The sequence below is a fragment of the Sinohyriopsis cumingii genome, chromosome 10, assembly GCF_028554795.1.
Source record: "Sinohyriopsis cumingii isolate HCF-2022 chromosome 10, ASM2855479v2, whole genome shotgun sequence".
Classification (NCBI taxonomy): domain Eukaryota; kingdom Metazoa; phylum Mollusca; class Bivalvia; order Unionida; family Unionidae; genus Sinohyriopsis; species Sinohyriopsis cumingii.
The window spans coordinates 104,792,267-104,810,974 of record NC_142970.1 but is presented as its reverse complement, the minus strand read 5'-3'; the positions used below and the strand labels follow the sequence as shown (position 1 = coordinate 104,810,974).

Below are 18,708 nucleotides of genomic sequence, written 5' to 3'. Positions count from 1 at the left end.
AGTATAACACTGATTTTACTACTGATTGATAGCTTACTGTAAAACAGACTTGGAAACAATTATTCACATATCAAAGCACTATCTGGATTAGACATTTGCTAGAACAAAAGACAGTTTTTGTGAGAGGCCGGTGATGAGTAGGGAACAAAATGATGTCAGATAGGGCTATATTTGTGATCTGTGAATTGTCACTTCACATGCCTGTACAAACTTGTTTAAATATTAAATGATCCCTGACCCTAATGAAAGGAGATTAAACTTGTTTCTTTTCTTGAAGACAATGATATTTTTTCAAAGATAACTTGAGCTAGTATGTGAATAGAGAAAGATAAACCCACATGCCAATAGACAAAGATAAACATTAACTCACATTGAAATAGCTGAAGGTAAAGATTAACTCACATGTAAATAGATTAAGATAAAGAGTAACTCACATGCAAATAGATGAAGATAAACTTTAAAATAAATGCAGATAGACAAAGATGAAATTTAAATCAAATGCAAATTGACAGACATAAACTGCATTCCACATGTAAATAGATTAAAATAAACGTAATTCAAATGCAAAGAAAGATGAATGTATAAACTGTAACTCACACGCAGAATATATAAGATATCAAACTATATCATCACACTGGCACAAAATTACAAATTTTAAAAGTCTTTAGTATAACTTGGCTCGGGATCGAACCCATGACCTCCTACATCCAAGGCACTTATGCCACTTGAGTGGTATGCTGCTTAGTATACATTTTCATTCTTTCTTTTTGTTTTGGTTTATTGATAGTTATTCACACACACACACACAAACACTGTACCATATATATATATATATATATATATATATATATATATATATATATATATATATATGGTACACTGCAATGCCAGGTGTTTACTTGTGTAAGTTTCTTTGGTGGAAATGGAGATGTTATTTTATTTTTAGAGACAACTACACAGTATTTAAAATGGTAACACTTTGACAGAAATATTGAGAGAAACTATATTGATTTGATGACTTGCAGCTGGCTGACTGTAAATGTTGTGTATTTTCCCATTGTGTTTGGGATGATGTTTATTGGTGAACTTGATGCTGTTGCTACTGCTTGCATAATCAGGTATCCATTTTACCCAAACAAGTTATAATGCATTACTTGGTACACCAGTGACATGACACTAATCATATACTTTTTGTACACACCAGTGACATGACACTAATCACGTATGTTTTGTACACACCAGTGACATGACACTAATCAGATGTGTTTTGTACACACCTGTGATGTGACACTAATCACATATGTTTTGTACACACCTGTGATGTGACACTAATCACATGTTTTGTACACACCTGTGATGTGACACTAATCTCATATATTTTCATTTGTGGAGCTGAAAGGTTTGTTATATATCTAGCAATGTCTTGCCTTGGAAAACTTGTGAATGTCATCACTGGTCATAATTATGTATTGTGAGTGAGGCAGACTATTGACATGTCCATATTGCTGTGACATGGAACAAATTTATAAATACCACTACTGTGTTCTTCTGTAGAACAACATTGGCAGGTCACTTTGCCTGTTGCATCTGATTACAGTGTAGCAAAATCTGCATGAGACTTGTTCAGCAACTTGCTTGTCATTGAGTGAACATTGTTTGGTGTAGCAGAGATGGATAAATTTGGGTCTTCCTCAGGAATCTTCAGACATTTAAAATCCATACAGATCAAAGATGGGATCTTCACTTTATGCAGAAAATTTTAGAATATTCTTGCTGGGTTCTAGGAAGTTAAGAATGCAGCAACTATTTACTAATTCCACCATGGTAAAAGTCATGCTTATGAAACCTATTTCATGCTAAATATGTGAAGGCAATGTTGACCTGGAGATTTTTTAATAAACTGAAAGATTTTGTATTCATACCTAAAGAGATTTCAACTATGAACCATTCCGATCACTTAAGTATGTAACTCAGTCCACAGAATGGTGTGTTATAGAAAGTATGTCATTGATCCAGTGCATCTGTTAAGATACACTGTCAAATGTACACCAAGAACATTGTCTGCTTTAACTCAGGATGTAACAGTAGGCCATTGACCCTATGCATCTGTCAAGATACACTGTCAAATGTACAAAAAGAACATTGCTTTAACTCGGGATGTAACAGTTTGCCAATGTTCCGATGCATATGTCAAGATACACTGTCAAATGTACACCAAGAACATTGCTTTAATTCAGGATGTAACAGTAGGCTATTGATCCTATGCATCTGTCAAGATACACTGTCAAATGTACACCAAGAACATTGTCTGCTTTAACTCAGGATGTAACAGTAGGCCATTGATCTTATGCATCTGTCAAGACACACTGTCAAATGTACAAAAAGATTATTGTCTGCTTTAACTCCCCGGCTGTAGAATGTCCATCATATTCCATGAAAAACGATGGAAAACGCTGGAAAATTCTAGCATGGAAAACGCTGGAGTATTTGGACTAATATTCCAGCCTCTGTCCAGGGTAGGCTGGAAAACCCTGAACAATTCTTGCATGGAAAACGCTGGACAATTCTAGCATGGAAAACGCTGGAGTATTTGGACTATTATTCCAGGCTATGTCCAGGGTAGGCTGGAAAACCCTGGACAATTCTAGCATGGAAAACGCTGGAAAATTCTAGCATGGAAAACGCTGGAGTATTTGGACTAATATTCCAGCCTATGTCCAGGGTAGGCTGGAAAACCCTGGACAATTCTAGCATGGAAAACGCTGGAAAATTCTAGCATGGAAAACGCTGGAGTATTTGGACTAATATTCCAGCCTATGTCCAGGGTAGGCTGGAAAACCCTGGACAATTCTAGCATGGAAAACGCTGGAAAATTCTAGCATGGAAAACGCTGGAGTATTTGGACTAATATTCCAGGCTATGTCCAGGGTAGGCTGGAAAACCCTGGACAATTCTAGCATGGAAAACGCTGGAAAATTCTAGCATGGAAAACGCTGGAGTATTTGGACTAATATTCCAGCCTCTGTCCAGGGTAGGCTGGAAAACCCTGGACAATTCTTGCATGGAAAACGCTGGAAAATTCTAGCATGGAAAATTCTAGCATGGAAAACGCTGGAGTATTTGGACTATATTCCAGGCTATGTCCAGGGTAGGCTGGAAAACCCTGGACAATTCTAGCATGGAAAACGATGGAAAACCCTGGACAATTCTAGCATGGAAAATGCTGGAGCATTTGGACTAATATTCCAGTCTTTATCCAGGGTAGGTTGGAAAACCCTGGACAACACTAAAATTTAGCTGAAAATTGTTGAAATATTTTATGAAATCGAGATTTTTAACAGTGATGCAACTTTTATTTGATGATAATTTCATGAAGAACATGATCCAAATTACCCCAACCAACTCCTTGTATTGACTGTGATGTTTAGTAACTTTTAAACAAGGAAACAAAAATTAAAAACTATACTTGTCACTCGTAGCTTAATAGGTTGTGCACTAGTATTCAGTAGACAACATGGCTTAAGTTGTCATAAATATCGCTACACTTCTACTGGTGTGTCATAAAATCCAGATTACTGGCTCCTTAACATCATCCAAGTTTCTAAAAATATGTTCTCTTACTCTAGTTATAGTTTGAATTTATTCTGAAGCAATCTTAACAACAAAATAACAGAAATTCACGTTAATTTCTTTCTCAATTTTAATTAAAAAAATTTTAAATATTTTTTTTTACACGTGTTGTTTCATAGTTCATCCACCACATTTCTTATTTTTCTGTTGTCACCACTGGAGTCTGTGGAAGTGATGGTACTCTTGATGGTTTAACCAAATCGCAAAGCTTCTATCTCACCATCACCTCCCCAATGTTATACTTCTCCTTCATGATTTCTGAAATACAAATCGTTGTATATTAATGAATAGAATCAAGCAAGATTTCAAATTTATTTCAATCCCATCCATATATATATATATATATATATATATATATATATATATATATATATATATATATATATATATATATATATATAGAGAGAGAGAGAGAGAGAGAGAGAGAGAGAGAGAGAGGGGAGTGAGAGAATGAGAGTTATGCCTGAAACATTTCATGCAATTACAGTACTTTTACAATACCTGAGGTTGGTAATTGTAATGAGGCACTTGGCTTGATGACTAACTTGATAGGCTTAAAAACCTGTGGTTTCCATCACAAATTAAACTGCCTACCTAACTGCTCCTGTGGCCTAAGTCTAAGTGGTTAGAGCGCCTGCTATGGGTGTGAGAGGTCACAGGTTTGAACCCTTAACTGAGTCATACCAAAGACTTATTAAAAAAATGGTACTATTAGCTGCCTTGCCTGGTGCTCAGCATTAACCCTTTACCTCATGCAAGCGTCTTTTGACGCCTCTACTCCATTCACGTGGAAGCGCCTTTTGACGCCTGCTGTAAACATCAGCCATTTTAAGCTGGTTTTCATAGCGCCACCTTCGGGGAAAACCCCCATTTAGATACTACATTCATTTCTCTGAATGACAATTACATCGGATCACGTGGTCAGTGTTTATGCCCTGGTCGATATCTGCTGTTTAAAGTAACTGGGTCATAATCTCCACTCTCCAAAATGGAGGTCGCGGTTTTTATTCAGTACTTAGGAAGTTTTCACGATTAGAATCAGAACTACGAAAGATTCAATAACTTAGGTAAAGGCTCTGATATTGATGCAGGCAGCAATTAGTTTTCATAAATTATCAAATTCAGATGACTTAGTGATGTAGATGCAGACGACAAATTGTAAATTTCAAGTATGAGAAATGGCAGCTACGATTGGTCACGCGGCCTCACTGACATGACGGTGAATGAGTCCTCTCAAGATTTTAAAGCACGTAAAAAATTCTTCAGTGAAAAAAATTTACGCAGCTATAACAATCAGACTTTTAATCTTAAATTTTTCCACACATAATAGACGTGTACCAAAAATGTAAAATGGTTACAATTGCTGTTTAACATAAAATACACTACAATGCTTAACAGTTAACAGGCAGGCCTATGCGTATGGAGTCGTATAGGTAACAGGTGCTCTATATATAGCATGCTGCACTTTGTAATTATGCTCTATAAGGTAAACGGTTAAAAGGTTAGTGTTAGGACTGGTCAACCTGGTATCAAGATAATGTGACTGGGTAGAAGACATTATGCTACACGTCTGTGGCATGATATCCCAGTGCTAGACATCACTATAAATTGCCACACTGCAGACATCGTAGCGATGTGACTAAACATTTGTTAAAGCTACGTTACTAAACATCTGAATCACGCACACACAAACTGGCTACCATATACATGCAGTTGTGATCATACCATTTAAACTGAAAGTAGATTTACATTGTCCATTTGAATATTGCCTGTCTACACTATAATGTTTCAAGTAGTAGTTGTGGATATGTTTAAATTTCATAATAATGTTCCAGCCTTAGTTCATAAAAAAATTTTGTTACAATTTGGCATATATTTTGTCATAGGTTAACAAAGTTTAAAATGCATGGTTAATAATTTAAAATATACCATAAATTATTTGAATTCTGGACTGGTCTTGGAGAGGTGGCCTTGTGTGTGCTTATTATTGGCTCTTGCCCCAGTTAGTGTCTTGCCAATATATTCAACAGAGCTGTACAGCATTCTGAATATTTATCTAGCAGCTTTGTTAAAATCCAAAATCTGACATATTTCTGCCTCATGCTGGGTGTGAAAAAAATTTAATCCAAATTTTCACCATGATGATTCATATGCACTAAGTTTCTGATATATTTACTTATCTATATACACAACTCCAGGTTACAGCTAATGTTCTAGACATTTGAATTTGAAACAAATGTGGTATTACCTCTCGCTTGCTTAATTCAAAATTAAAAGATCGAAGAATTTCAATGAAGCTGTCGCCATCAAGTTGTTTACATAACTGTGCCTTGCCACTTTTTTCTGAAATTAAAGGACACAAACTAAACAAGTATTTTTGGTGAGGAAAATTGATAATCATTTCCAACAGTTTACAGCTGTACATTCTTATTAATTATACAATAAGTTACTATTAAATATTACTGAAATGGCTGAATATAAATTGGATAGACAGAAACAAGCCATAATCTGAATTGAAGATTAATTGGAAAAGAGATCTACCGGTATGTTTCCAAGTCACAGTCTAAAATTAATTAAAACAAATATAACTTATTGCTACAAATAGCACACTGTCTGGAAAATAATAACGAAAATGTAAAAAATACAAATACCAGTCAGATCATTAATAATATCAAGGGTGAATAAAATTTAAAGTGAAATTTACAATTTGGAAATATATATTCGCAAGGCCGGCACGTACCAACTTTTTTGAAAGACAGACACGAGATGACTGGTCATTGTGCATTAGGATAAGTAAAAAATGTTGCCAGTTATGTAAACAAAGCTTAAAACATAACACATACCTTTCAATATCCTTACAAGTTTGACGTTTAATTTATCAGTCTTCAAACAGCATAAAAAAAAAAATTGTTCCATAGGATATATTTCGTAATAGCTTTCCGTAAATTTACGTCACGTGAAGTCTTTCGCAGCTAAGGTACTTGGCGGCCGTGCAAATAATTTTGCTACAACTGGACTGAGTAATGACTTACCTGCTATTTTCGCAATAATACACTCATGGTATCCCTTGAATCCACGACAAACCGCCATCACTTTCTCTCCCGTGCGATATTCCTTCATTTCTTTTCGTGGCGAGTGTACATCAGCCATACAGATTATGCCTCATTCACCCATATAACCAGTGATATTTCTGGTTCAGTGGTCATCTTAAAATCCTGGGATATTTTATATTTTACAATTTCAATGACACTCCAATCGAAAATTGCGCCCAAATTCTAGACTGGTTATCCAAAGCGTTTTACGGTGCCAAATTTGGAACCAAACTTTACAGAAACGGTTTTTACTTTTTTATTTTTTTTTTCTTTTTACAGAAAATTTGGTTCTAACGCATGAAATCGAAATATGCCGGCTTTTTCAATGTAGTAATTGGTTAAAAAAAATAAGTACATAATTTTATATCCCATCATAGTCAGCTTCATCAGCCATCATCATACGGAACAACCTCGGCTATTTCTGCGTGACAAAAATGTGACTCCGATACGTGAAGGCGAATACTTGACAGAAAAATCAGACATTTAGTTCTCTTTTGATTTATGATTTATCTAAAGAGTTAATATCTATACATCGGATACCAACGCCGTGATTTGGATATGTTGGGGAATGATTGGTTTACAGTAAAGTGGTTTTAGAGGACAAAGTTTACGACCAAGAGGCAATATCGTGTCGAGGTGTGGAACACAAATGGAAAGACAACACAAATTGGACACCCAAATATTATAGGTGAGTATGAAATAAACAGAGTCTCGACTTTATCTCGTTTGCCCAAGTATAAACTGACTATATGATTAACCGCCCAATACTATATATGTATGACTGATAATTAAATTGTAAGCAAGTATTTAAATAAATGTGAAAAGATATACAAGGTCAAAAACAAGTTTCCTTTTGCACCAGTTTTAAAATTAGAGCAGGTATTTTTGTTTTTCAATATATATGTATATATAACTTTCAAAGCAACCTAATTTGTGGAATTTTATTTTAACAGCCATAACCTTGTAATTGTCAGTCTTGGAAATGTTAACTCCAGTGATACATGTAAGCCCAAACAGGGACTGCTCTGGTATTATGATAAAGTTGTGAATTTCTTGAGTATTTATAGATCTAGTCCAAAAAGGTCTTTACGTTACTGCTAAATTTTCAGACTGCTACATATATAAGTAAAATCATAACTTAAGTAACTTAAGTCCTGGAAAAAAATTTTGAAAAATTTCACATTAATCTTAGCAAGATTAAAATGTACACAAGTTTTACCATGAAGATGATTTTTGAACGATATGTTAATGTTTTAATCAGTCTGACTGTACAGTCTGTAAGCATTTTAATGCTGTTTGTGTATTACAGGTACTGGTGTTCAGGACAAAATATATAAGCAGCTTGAAGTTAATTCCACAAAGTCCATTCCTAAAAGCACCATGTACTGGAGGAAGAGAAAACAATGGTAATTCCAGGAGTAATAGAGAGTTTTTTTACATTTTAAATAATGTCTGCAGCTGTCTCCCACAACAATGTTTATTTGTATGAAGATAAGCATTATTCTTTATACATTTGTTCTTACCTAGTACATTCACAGCTTAACATGGCTCATATCTTAAACACAGTTTCACTACCATATCAATAATTTAAGGAATAAACAAATTTCACTGTACAACACTAAGTGGAATTTTCAGAGTTCAACAAATTCTGAGTATATGGTGAAATCATTCAGTATTTACAAACAGAATATTCAATGTACGTGTTTGAACAGAACATTCACTCTGTATGGGTTATCCAACACACCATACACAATATATGCACAATGTACACCATATTTAACCAAATCAGCCAATTACAGAAATTCCAGGAAATATCTGATCAGTATTGATTCTTGCAGAACAAGATATAATAATTTATTGTTATGTATTGTCATACTTCAGTTTTTAATTATTTAAAATGTTAAATATAATTTTTACTTTCATTTTTCTTATAATGCCCTAAAACGTTATGAAACTTGAGTTGTTTTTCTGAAAACATCACATACATTTATGAAGTGTATGTTGTATCACATGTACTTTGTATGATTGAGTATATTATTGTGTATAAATTACTTGTCATTTACATGCATTCATTGTGTATCATATTTGCATTACCCATGTTTAAATGATGCATGCATTAACATTGGATTTGTCAAACTAAACTACTGTAACAGTGTAATATTAACTGTACATATTCAATTCCCACAACAAAACAATAATGTTTGAATGTTAAGATTTTAATATGAATTATACATGTTCACTAAAATTTGTATTTCTCATTACAGTGTTGTTGATCTAGGTGAATCCAGTTCTGTTGGTCTTGGATATTATGAAATTGGTGACAGTACGTAATACTAATCTTCAAATATAATGAGAATATCAACAGATGAACCAACTAGATATGGTGACAGTGACCTGAGTTTTTCATCTGACTCAGAAGAAAGTATAGAGTTTTAATCAAGTTCAGACGATGAACAGTATCATCAGGTGAATGAAGCAACTCAGTCTTACCCATCCCATGTCACAGATCCCCCACTTTACGTCATAGCCCCATAACAAGATATATATTGTAGTGAAATCACAAAGTCTGAACATGTTATTGTCCTTGGGGCTTTGCCAACAAGACATAATTTGTCAGATGCTAAATATGTGACTTTTTGGACTTAATTCAGTTGCATCTTCCTTCAGCAAACACAGGATTGACAATTGTCAAAGATTTGAAGGAAAAATGTGAATTCAGTAAGAAGTATCTCAAATACAATTTTTATTGTGAGATCTGCAAAAAATTGTACTCCGATAAAGAAGAAATGTGTGAAACTGGGGGCTGTACAGGTGTACATAACTAATAATTATGAGCAAACATCTCTTTGGAATGAAGTTGGCTCTGACAAGAAAGAAGACTTCCTTTCATCATCATCAAAAATAGGATCAAGTGTCTTCGAGAACCTATTATTGTTGTTGAAATTAGAAATGCCATTTATGGTACTGTTCTCCCCAATCATCATGAAAAGGACTAAAATGGCTTTCACCACTGCACAGCAGAATTTCATACTTATACACTGTAGTGTCTGAAGCTCATGTGGTGAACAGATTTGGACATATTTATGATTTTATATGCACCAGATATTTTCTGGTCAGGATTTAACAAATTTTTCAGGATATCTTTTCATACATGTATAGTTTGTGTTACACCAACATTTTTGTATAGTGATGTTCTTTTGATAATGAACATTTAATTACATATGTGGTACATACAATAAATGATGTACTACTTCAACACTTGTAGTTTGTTTTTTTAAAGCAGGGGTCAAGTGTGTGTGTGTGTATGGTTTAGTTAGTTTATTTGACTTGTGTCCTCTATTTCTCAGTATATATTTATCATAGGTTTGAAATAATAGTTTAGTTTCAAGTTCAAAAATCTGTGTTACAGCGCAGTTTAGTCATGATTGCTCTTTCTTTTGCTAATTCAAAATAATTCTCTGTACCAATCTTGAAAATTGACTAAGTTCTTTTCCAGGGTTTTCCATGCTGAAATTTATCCCAAAAATTCTAAGTCCAAACTGTCCATCCTTTTCCAGGGTTTTCCATGCTGAAATTTATCCAAAAAATTCTAAGTCTAAACTGTCCATGCTTTTCCAGGGTTTTCCATGCTGAAAAAAATTCAGAGTCCAAAATGTCCATCATTTTCCAGGGTTTTCCATGCTGAAAAAAATCGAAGTCCAAAATGTCCATCGTTTTCCAGGGTTTTCCATGCTGAAAAATTTCAAAGTCCAAAATGTCCAGCATTTTCCAGGCATGTCCAGCATTTTCCATGCACAATGTCCAGGCTTTCCATGCTAAATTCTGCAGAATATTTCATTTTTCCATCGTTTTCCAGTGTTTTCCATGTTTTTCCATCGTATTCCATCCTTTTCCAGAGTATACGATGGAAAAAGTACAGCCGGGCCAGGATGTAACAGTAGGTCATTGATCCTATGCATCTGTCAAATGTACACCAAGAACATTGTCTGCTTTAACTCAGGATGTAACAGTAGGCCATTGATCCTAGGTATCTGTCAAGATACATTGTCAAGTGTACACCAAGAACATTGTCTGCTGTAACTCAGGAGTTTGTAGAATGTTGTAATGTCGATTTGATTCTTAGACACATCTTTGATAACAGCTTTGCGTCATCTTTACCTGGAGCATACATGCTTGGAATAATCACTTATAATGGCCAAGACGTTTATGTAATTTAAATTCTAGAACGTTGACTTGTTCCTTGGTGGCAATAGTGGATGCAATTCATCCATGATCGTATTCATCTTTGACTTTGTATCATTTCTGCTGACTTGTCTGATGGGGCAATTTTGATATTGTGCTGCAATTGCATGAAACTTGTACAGTCCAATGTGATTCAACCACGAATCATATTAACACAAATGTTTTTCATCTCTTGGTATTTTTATTCCATTCTCTTGCAGATATTATTTAAGCTGTAACGTTTATGTTGCCATAAATAAGGTGCAGATTTGATTTCAGAATGGTTGTCATGGCATCCATCTTGAAAATCTTGTTGTCACTACTCTTGAAGGGTTTTTACTGAAAGACTTCTTATAATGACTATTAGGTCATATATAAAAATGGTGAGAACTTCAAATAAAGCCACCATCTTGAAAATCTCCTTTATAAAATTTGCTTGAATAAATATTCATATTGATATGGGGGTGTGTTTACCAGAAGGCTTCTTATCGTGTCCAATTGGTCATACATGTATGTGAAAATCATGCCAATCTGACATCCAATATTGCCACCACAGCAGACATGTTAAAATTTGCAGATCTCTGAACGGAAAATAATATCTTGAAAATTTTGTCACTCTTTCCAAAGGATTGATTTATCAACATGAGATTTTCACCAGTAGACTTCATATGAAACTTAAGTTGGTCCTAAATGAAAATGGTGCTAATCATACATCCAATATGGCTGCTGTGACAAATTGACTTGAAAGTTTAGTTGTCACTACTCCACGTGAATGAAAATTATGATATGAGGTTTTCAACAAAACAATGTGTATATTGTGTTTGAAATATGTTTGATAAATACCTTTCAATGGAAAAAGCTAGGACTTAAGTTGTATATCTTCATTATTGCCTCCATTATTGGTAGCAGTTTTATGTTACAACAACTGCACAACATCCTATGAATTAACTGCATGTAACAGTAGAGACATTACCAGCGATTATCAAAGCCTACATGTATATCACTGTAAAATAACATGCATGTGCAATAAAGGAACCCTATTATTGGCAGACGTCTTTGATCATCATTAAATGTATTATCTGCTGGTGTTATGTGCTTTACACTTTCCTAGATGGAAATTACCCTTGACTGTGTGATGTGAATTCAGTATCCCTTATGGTGAATTCTGGGAAGATCTCATGTCTAACCCATGACCCTGGCCTATGTGTACTAACCCTAACCCTAACTCATGTCTAACCCATGACCCTGGCCTATGTATACTACCACTCTTTCTTTTTTGGTAACTACCATCACAGAAGTTTTTATTACTCTTTTGAAGACAATTGCCTTTATATTGGCTCATACAAATGAGAATTTTCATTACCTGCATCATATTTAAAGTGTGTAATTAGCTCTTTCGAATTGTTGACATTTGTTTTATTGTATCTTTTTTCATAACCATGCAGTTAGGTTACCTTCCCCCACCCTAACACACAGATACACACATAGGTTTCAGGTTTACGTTTGTCCCCATCCTTGCAAGTTTGGTTCATGGCCTCATTTTGATTCTGTTTTCAATTTGTTTGTTTTAATTCACTTTGAATCACTGAAATTCATTTTCCATTTAATCTGACTTTTGCCTTTTTATTCTCTGGAAAGAGGTAACACACCGGTCTTAACCATTATATGTATACACTAATGATTGAACACATCACATTCTTATAGTCTGTACAGGGTATTATTCCTTTTGTTATTTATTTTAGTGTCTTTCCAAGCTGGCTTGTTGATAATTGTCTTCTCCATGACTCAGAATAAAGTATCGCTGATGCCGTTGTGATTAAATGGTCTATGTACCAACCCAGACCAACTTCCCTGTTAGGACTTTGTGAGAGTCCTTTGGTGGACTTCTTTGTGACAAGGCTAAACAACAGGCTTCTTTTAACATTTCCACAGCCCTAGAGCAGAGATCCTGGACAGTGAATACTTGAACCTGTAGTGGAATCCGATGTTTGCTTTGCCATCTTTGTCCATATAACTAGTCAATGTTTTGCAATGGTCAAATTATTTTGATTATATTCTTTATTTTAGACGCAGAGCAATACATGAGACTTCAGCGGCTTGTAAAGCTTTTAAATGAGCAAGTTCAGAAGTCAAAGGACAAAGAGCAGGTGTCAAGAGAGATGGAAGCCCATGTCGTCAGTGAAAAACATGATAATGGACTCACTCAACATGATCTATCAGTCAGGGCCAAGCAAGATATTGATCAAGAAGTCAGACATACTTTTTCTCAGCCTGTAGAATCTCCCATTACCATTTTGAGCCCTGAAGCAAGCAGTGAGGAAGAGTCCAGAGAAAATAAGAAGGATGCAGTGATGGAAATCCTCCAATTGGTCAATGAGAATTCAGACAAACTGGAGAAGAGTATGGTGGAATATGCAGCATTGGGAATGTGGGATTTTGCTGGACAATATGTTTATTACACTACTCACCAGACTTTCCTGAGCTATCGTGCGGTATATCTCTTGGTCATAGATCTCAGCCAACAAATTACAGCTTTAATAAAAGATGAGTGTTTCCTTGATACACAGGGGATAAAACCATGTCAAGTTCATGGTAAGTAAAGTATGTTCGTCTGGGACTGTTGATACTGGAGACAGCAGACAGATAATTATCTACCCACAAAGTCAAAAAGTAAAAGAAAATAAGTCCATGCATAAGAAGAGAAAAAAAAAACACATTGCCATGCAAGACATTTCATATTGGCATAAGGTAAAACAAAAGCAGGAAACAGATGAGTCAAAAGTCATATAAGATTTAAAAGCCTTAATGAATTCAAATACAGACAAATCAAAAGTCAGGTAAGATATAGAAACCTTAATGAATTCAGGTACAGATGAGTCAAAAGCCAGGTAAGATTTAAAAGCCTTAATGAATTCAGATAGAGCATAATCAGCACAGCTTCTTTGATTCTATCATGATGTATTTCCCTACCTGCCATATCCCTACCTACCTTGTCCCAGGTATTTAGCATGTCATCAAGTCCTATACCAGTCTAGCATGTCATCAACAATCAATACCAGTCTTGCATATCATCACATAGCCATCTAACATGTTGTCAAGAGCCAATCTGGCATATCATCAACAGCCTATCTAGACTGCCATCAAGTACCTATCACTATCTAGCATGCCATCAAGTACCTATCTAGCCTGTCATCAAGTACCTATCTAGCCTGTCATCAAGTAACTATATAACATGTCATCAAGTACCTATCTAGCCTGTCATCAAGTACCTATCTAGCCTGTCAACAAGTAACTATATAACATGTCATCAAGTACCTATCTAGCCTGTCAACAAGTAACTATCTAGCATGTCATCAAGTACCTATCGAGCATGTCATCAAGTACCTATCTAGCCTGTCAACAAGTAACTATCTAGCCTGTCATCAAGTACCTATCGAGCATGTCATCAAGTACCTATCTGGTTTCACAACAAGTAACTATCTAGCTTGTCATCAAGTACCTATCTAGCCTATCAACAAGTACCTATCTAGCATGTCATCAAGTACCGATAACTATCTAGTCTGTCATCAAGTACCTATCTAGTCTGTCAACAAGTAACTATCTAGTCTGTCATCAAGTACCAATCTGGCCTGACAACAAGTAACTATCTAGCATGTCATCAAGTAACTATCTAGCCTGTCATCAAGTACCTATCGAGCATGTCATCAAGTACCTATCTGGTTTCACAACAAGTAACTATCTAGCTTGTCATCAAGTACCTATCTTAGCCTATCAACAAGTACCTATCTAGCATGTCATCAAGTACCGATAACTATCTAGTCTGTCATCAAGTACCTATCTAGTCTGTCAACAAGTAACTATCTAGTCTGTCATCAAGTACCAATCTGGCCTGACAACAAGTAACTATCTAGCATGTCAACAAGTAACTATCTAGCATGTCATCAAGTACCTATCTAGCATGTCATCAAGTACCTATCTAGCATGTCATCAAGTACCTATCTAGCCTGTCAACAAGTAACTATCTAGCATGTCAACAAGTACCTATCTAGCATGTCATCAAGTACCTATCTAGCCTGTCATCAAGTACATATCTAGCATGTCATCAAGTACCTATCTAGCCTGTCATCAAGTAACTATATAACATGTCATCAAGTACCTATCTAGCCTGTCAACAAGTAACTATCTAGCATGTCATCAAGTACCTATCGAACATGTCATCAAGTACCTATCTAGTTTCACAACAAGTAACTATCTAGCTTGTCATCAAGTACCTATCTAGCCTGTCAACAAGTACCTATCTAGCATGTCATCAAGTACCGATAACTATCTAGTCTGTCATCAAGTACCTATCTAGTCTGTCAACAAGTAACTATCTAGTCTGTCACCAAGTACCAATCTAACCTGTCAACAAGTAACTATCTAGCATGTCATCAAGTAACTATCTAGTCTGTCATCAAGTACCTATCTTGCCTGTTAACAAGTAACTATCTAGCCTGTCATTAAGTACCTATCTAGCATGTCATCAAGTACCTATCTAGCTTGTCATCAAGTACCTATCTAGCCTGTCATCAAGTACCTATCTAGCATGTCATCAAGTACCTATCTAGCTTGTCATCAAGTACCTATCTAGCCTGTCATCAAGTACCTATCTAGCATGTCAAAATGTACCTATCTAGCATGCCATCATGTACCTATCTAGCCTGTCATCAAGTACCTATCTAGCCTGTCAACAAGTAACTATCTAGCCTGTCATCAAGTAACTATCTAGCCTGTCAGCAAGTACCTACCAAGCCTGTCATCAAGTACCTATCAATCTTGTCATCAAGTAACTGTCTAGAATGCACTCAAGTACCTACCTAGCCTGTCTTCAAGTAACTATCTAGCCTGTCATCAAGTACTTATCTAGCCTGTCTTCAATTAACTATCTAGCATGTCATCAAGTACCTATATAGCCTGCCATGAAGTAACTTGCTTCTCATCAAGTACCTATCTTGCATGCCATCTTGTACCTATCTAGCCTGTCATCAAGTACCTATCTATCTTGTCATCAAGTACCTATTTTGCATGCCATCAAGTACCTATCTAGCCAGTCATCAAGTACCTATCTAGCCTATCATCAAGTACCTATCTAGCTTGTCATCAAGTACCTATCTTGCATGCCATGAAATAATTATCTAGCCTGTCATCAAGAAACTATATAGCTTGACATCAAGTACCTATCTAACATGCCATCAAGTACATATATAGCATGCCGTGAGGTAACTAGCTTGTCATCAAGTGCCTTTTTAGACTGCCATCAAGTACCTAACACTATCAAGCATACGATCAAGTACCTATCTAGCATGCATCACATATCTATCTAGCATGTCATCAGCTACTTGTAATCAATTGACTATCTAGCTTGTCGTCAAGTACCTATCTAGCTTGTCATCAAGTACCTACCTAGCATGTCATTAAGTACCTATCTAGCATGTCATCAAGTACCTATCTAGCATGTCATTAAGTACCTATCTAGCATGTCATCAAGTACCTACCTAGCATGTCATTAAGTACCTATCTAGCATGTCATCAAGTACCTACCTAGCATGTCATCAAGTACCTACTTAGCATGTCATTAAGTACCTATCTAGCTTGTCATCATGTACCTATATACCATGCCATGAAATAACTATCTAGGTTGTGAAGTACCTATTTAGCATGCCATCAAGAACCTATCTAGCATGCCAGCAAGTACCTACCTAGCTTGTCATCAAGTACCTTCTAGCATGCCATGAAATAACTATCTAGCTTGTGAAGTACCTATCTAGCATACCATCTAGTACCTATCTAGCATGTTGTCAAGTACCCATCTAGCATGTTGTCAAGTACCTATCTAGCATGTCATGAAGTACCTATCTAGCATGCCATCACGTATCTATCTAGCATGCCATGAAATAACTATCTAGCTTGTGAAGTACCTATCTAGCATGCCATCAAGTACCTATCTAGCATGCCATGAAATAACTATCTAGCATGTCATCAAGTACCTATCTAGCATGTCATGAAGTACCTATCTAGCATGCCACGAAATAACTATCTAGCTTGTGAAGTACCTATCTAGCATGCCATCAAGTACCTATCTAGCATGCCATCACATATCTATCTGGCAAGTCATTAGGTACCTATCTAACTTGTAATCAATTGACTATCGAGCATGTCATCAAGTACCTATGTAGCATGTCATTAAGTACCTTTCTAGCTTGTCATTAAGTACATATATAGCATGTCATCAAATACCTATCTAGCATGTCATCAAGTACATATATAGCATGCCGTCAGATACCTATCTAGCATGTCATCAAGTACCTATCTAGCTTGTCATCAAGTACCTATCTTGCATGTCATCATGTACCTATCTTGCATGTCATCAAGTACCTATATAGCATGCCATCAAATACCTATCTAGCATGTCATCAAGTACCTATCTAGCTTGTCATCAAGTACCTATCTTGCATGTCATCATGTACCTATCGAGCATGCCATGAAATAACTATCTAGCTTGTGAAGTACCTATCTAGCATGCCATCAAGTACCTCTCTAGCATGCCATCAAGTACCTACCTAGCATGCCATCAAGTACCTACATAGTTTGTCATCAAGTACCTATCTAGCATGTCATCAAGTACCTATCTAGGTTGTCATCAGGTGCCTATCTAGCTTGTCATCAAGTATCTATCTAGCTTTCCAACAGTCATAGATGGATCCTACCATGGACTCAATATCACCTTCAGCACATATCTGTATTTGGCCAGAGTTTCCTCAGCTACAAATGTCCTCATGGACCCATTCAAAGTTGATACTTTGCAGCAAGGAATCAACAACCTTCTCCAGAAAAGAACAATAAAATTCTTCACATTGTAATTTTACCTTGCTTCCATTCGAGGCTAATTCTGCTTCCCAAGGCAAACAACATTCTTCACCTTGTCATTGACCAGAGCACACTCAATTCATGCATGTTCCTTGGTTCATGATGGGTTCTAAATGCCATCCAGGCACCTTCACCTTTGTTCATGATGGAATTTCCATGATGAGTGTAGAATACTATCCAGAAGAAAGACTATGCAATCTGTTTGGACTTCCAAGATATGTATCTTCACATCCCCATATATACACATCTTCCAGGAAGTTTCTGCAATTCGCCTAGACCAACATCATTTATCTATTCAGTTCATTCCCAGTTGAACTGACTTGATTGAGTCACCTATTTATGCACCCACTACACTAATTCTATTGTCAAAATGGAAGCTTGATACTTTGCCCATTGGACCAAACTCCCACAATCGATACAAGTTTGACATTTTTCAGGCTAATAGTGGACTTGCTGTCCTGGAAGAATCATCTCAATAAAATGGAATGGTCTCATCATCCCATGGTTTTCATTCATATATGTGCCTGTTGGGATTGACCTATGTTGGGCATATTTGCAACTAGGTGGAATGGTAAACTCTCAATTTTTGTCTCACAAATCCTTTATCTGAAAGCCATCAGGGCATTCAGTGCTCTTTCCGTTGACTGGAACAGACTGAATGAGTACACTTAACCTCTGACATCTCAGATTCCGAAGATGATAGAGGATTAAAAGAATCTCAGTGTTGACTCATTCTCATTGCTCTAATCGGACTGGCAAAAGACTTTAATCAACGACCTCAGCAATCATGCAATGGAAATGCCTAGAAAAATGGAGATACCCTTTCATCCACTCAAGCAGCCATGACGGAAGGTATTTC

At 36.0% G+C, this 18,708-nt stretch overlaps 1 protein-coding gene and 2 long non-coding RNA genes across 4 annotated transcripts in view; 2 read left to right on the top strand and 1 right to left on the bottom strand.

The window, feature by feature from the left end:
* LOC149790763 (uncharacterized) overlaps nt 1-18,708 on the top strand; it is a 305,048-nt gene that overhangs the window by 219,122 nt on the left and 67,218 nt on the right. For both annotated transcript variants that reach the window (XR_016423898.1, XM_089972831.1), the window contains exon 5: nt 13,011-13,535. Coding sequence is in view for 1 of the 2 variants with exons in the window: in XM_089972831.1 (XP_089828957.1) it covers nt 13,011-13,535 (525 nt within the window). In the remaining variant the exon portion in view is untranslated. The remainder of the gene's footprint in view (nt 1-13,010; nt 13,536-18,708) is intronic.
* LOC149790765 (uncharacterized) lies at nt 3,353-6,927 on the bottom strand. Its single transcript, XR_016423896.1, has 3 exons — nt 6,663-6,927; nt 5,879-5,973; nt 3,353-3,888 (listed from the first exon to the last, which is right to left on the bottom strand). It is a non-coding gene; the product is annotated as an uncharacterized LOC149790765 (long non-coding RNA).
* LOC149790764 (uncharacterized) lies at nt 7,193-9,978 on the top strand. The gene is made up of 3 exons (XR_016423897.1): nt 7,193-7,410; nt 8,032-8,128; nt 8,987-9,978. It is a non-coding gene; the product is annotated as an uncharacterized LOC149790764 (long non-coding RNA).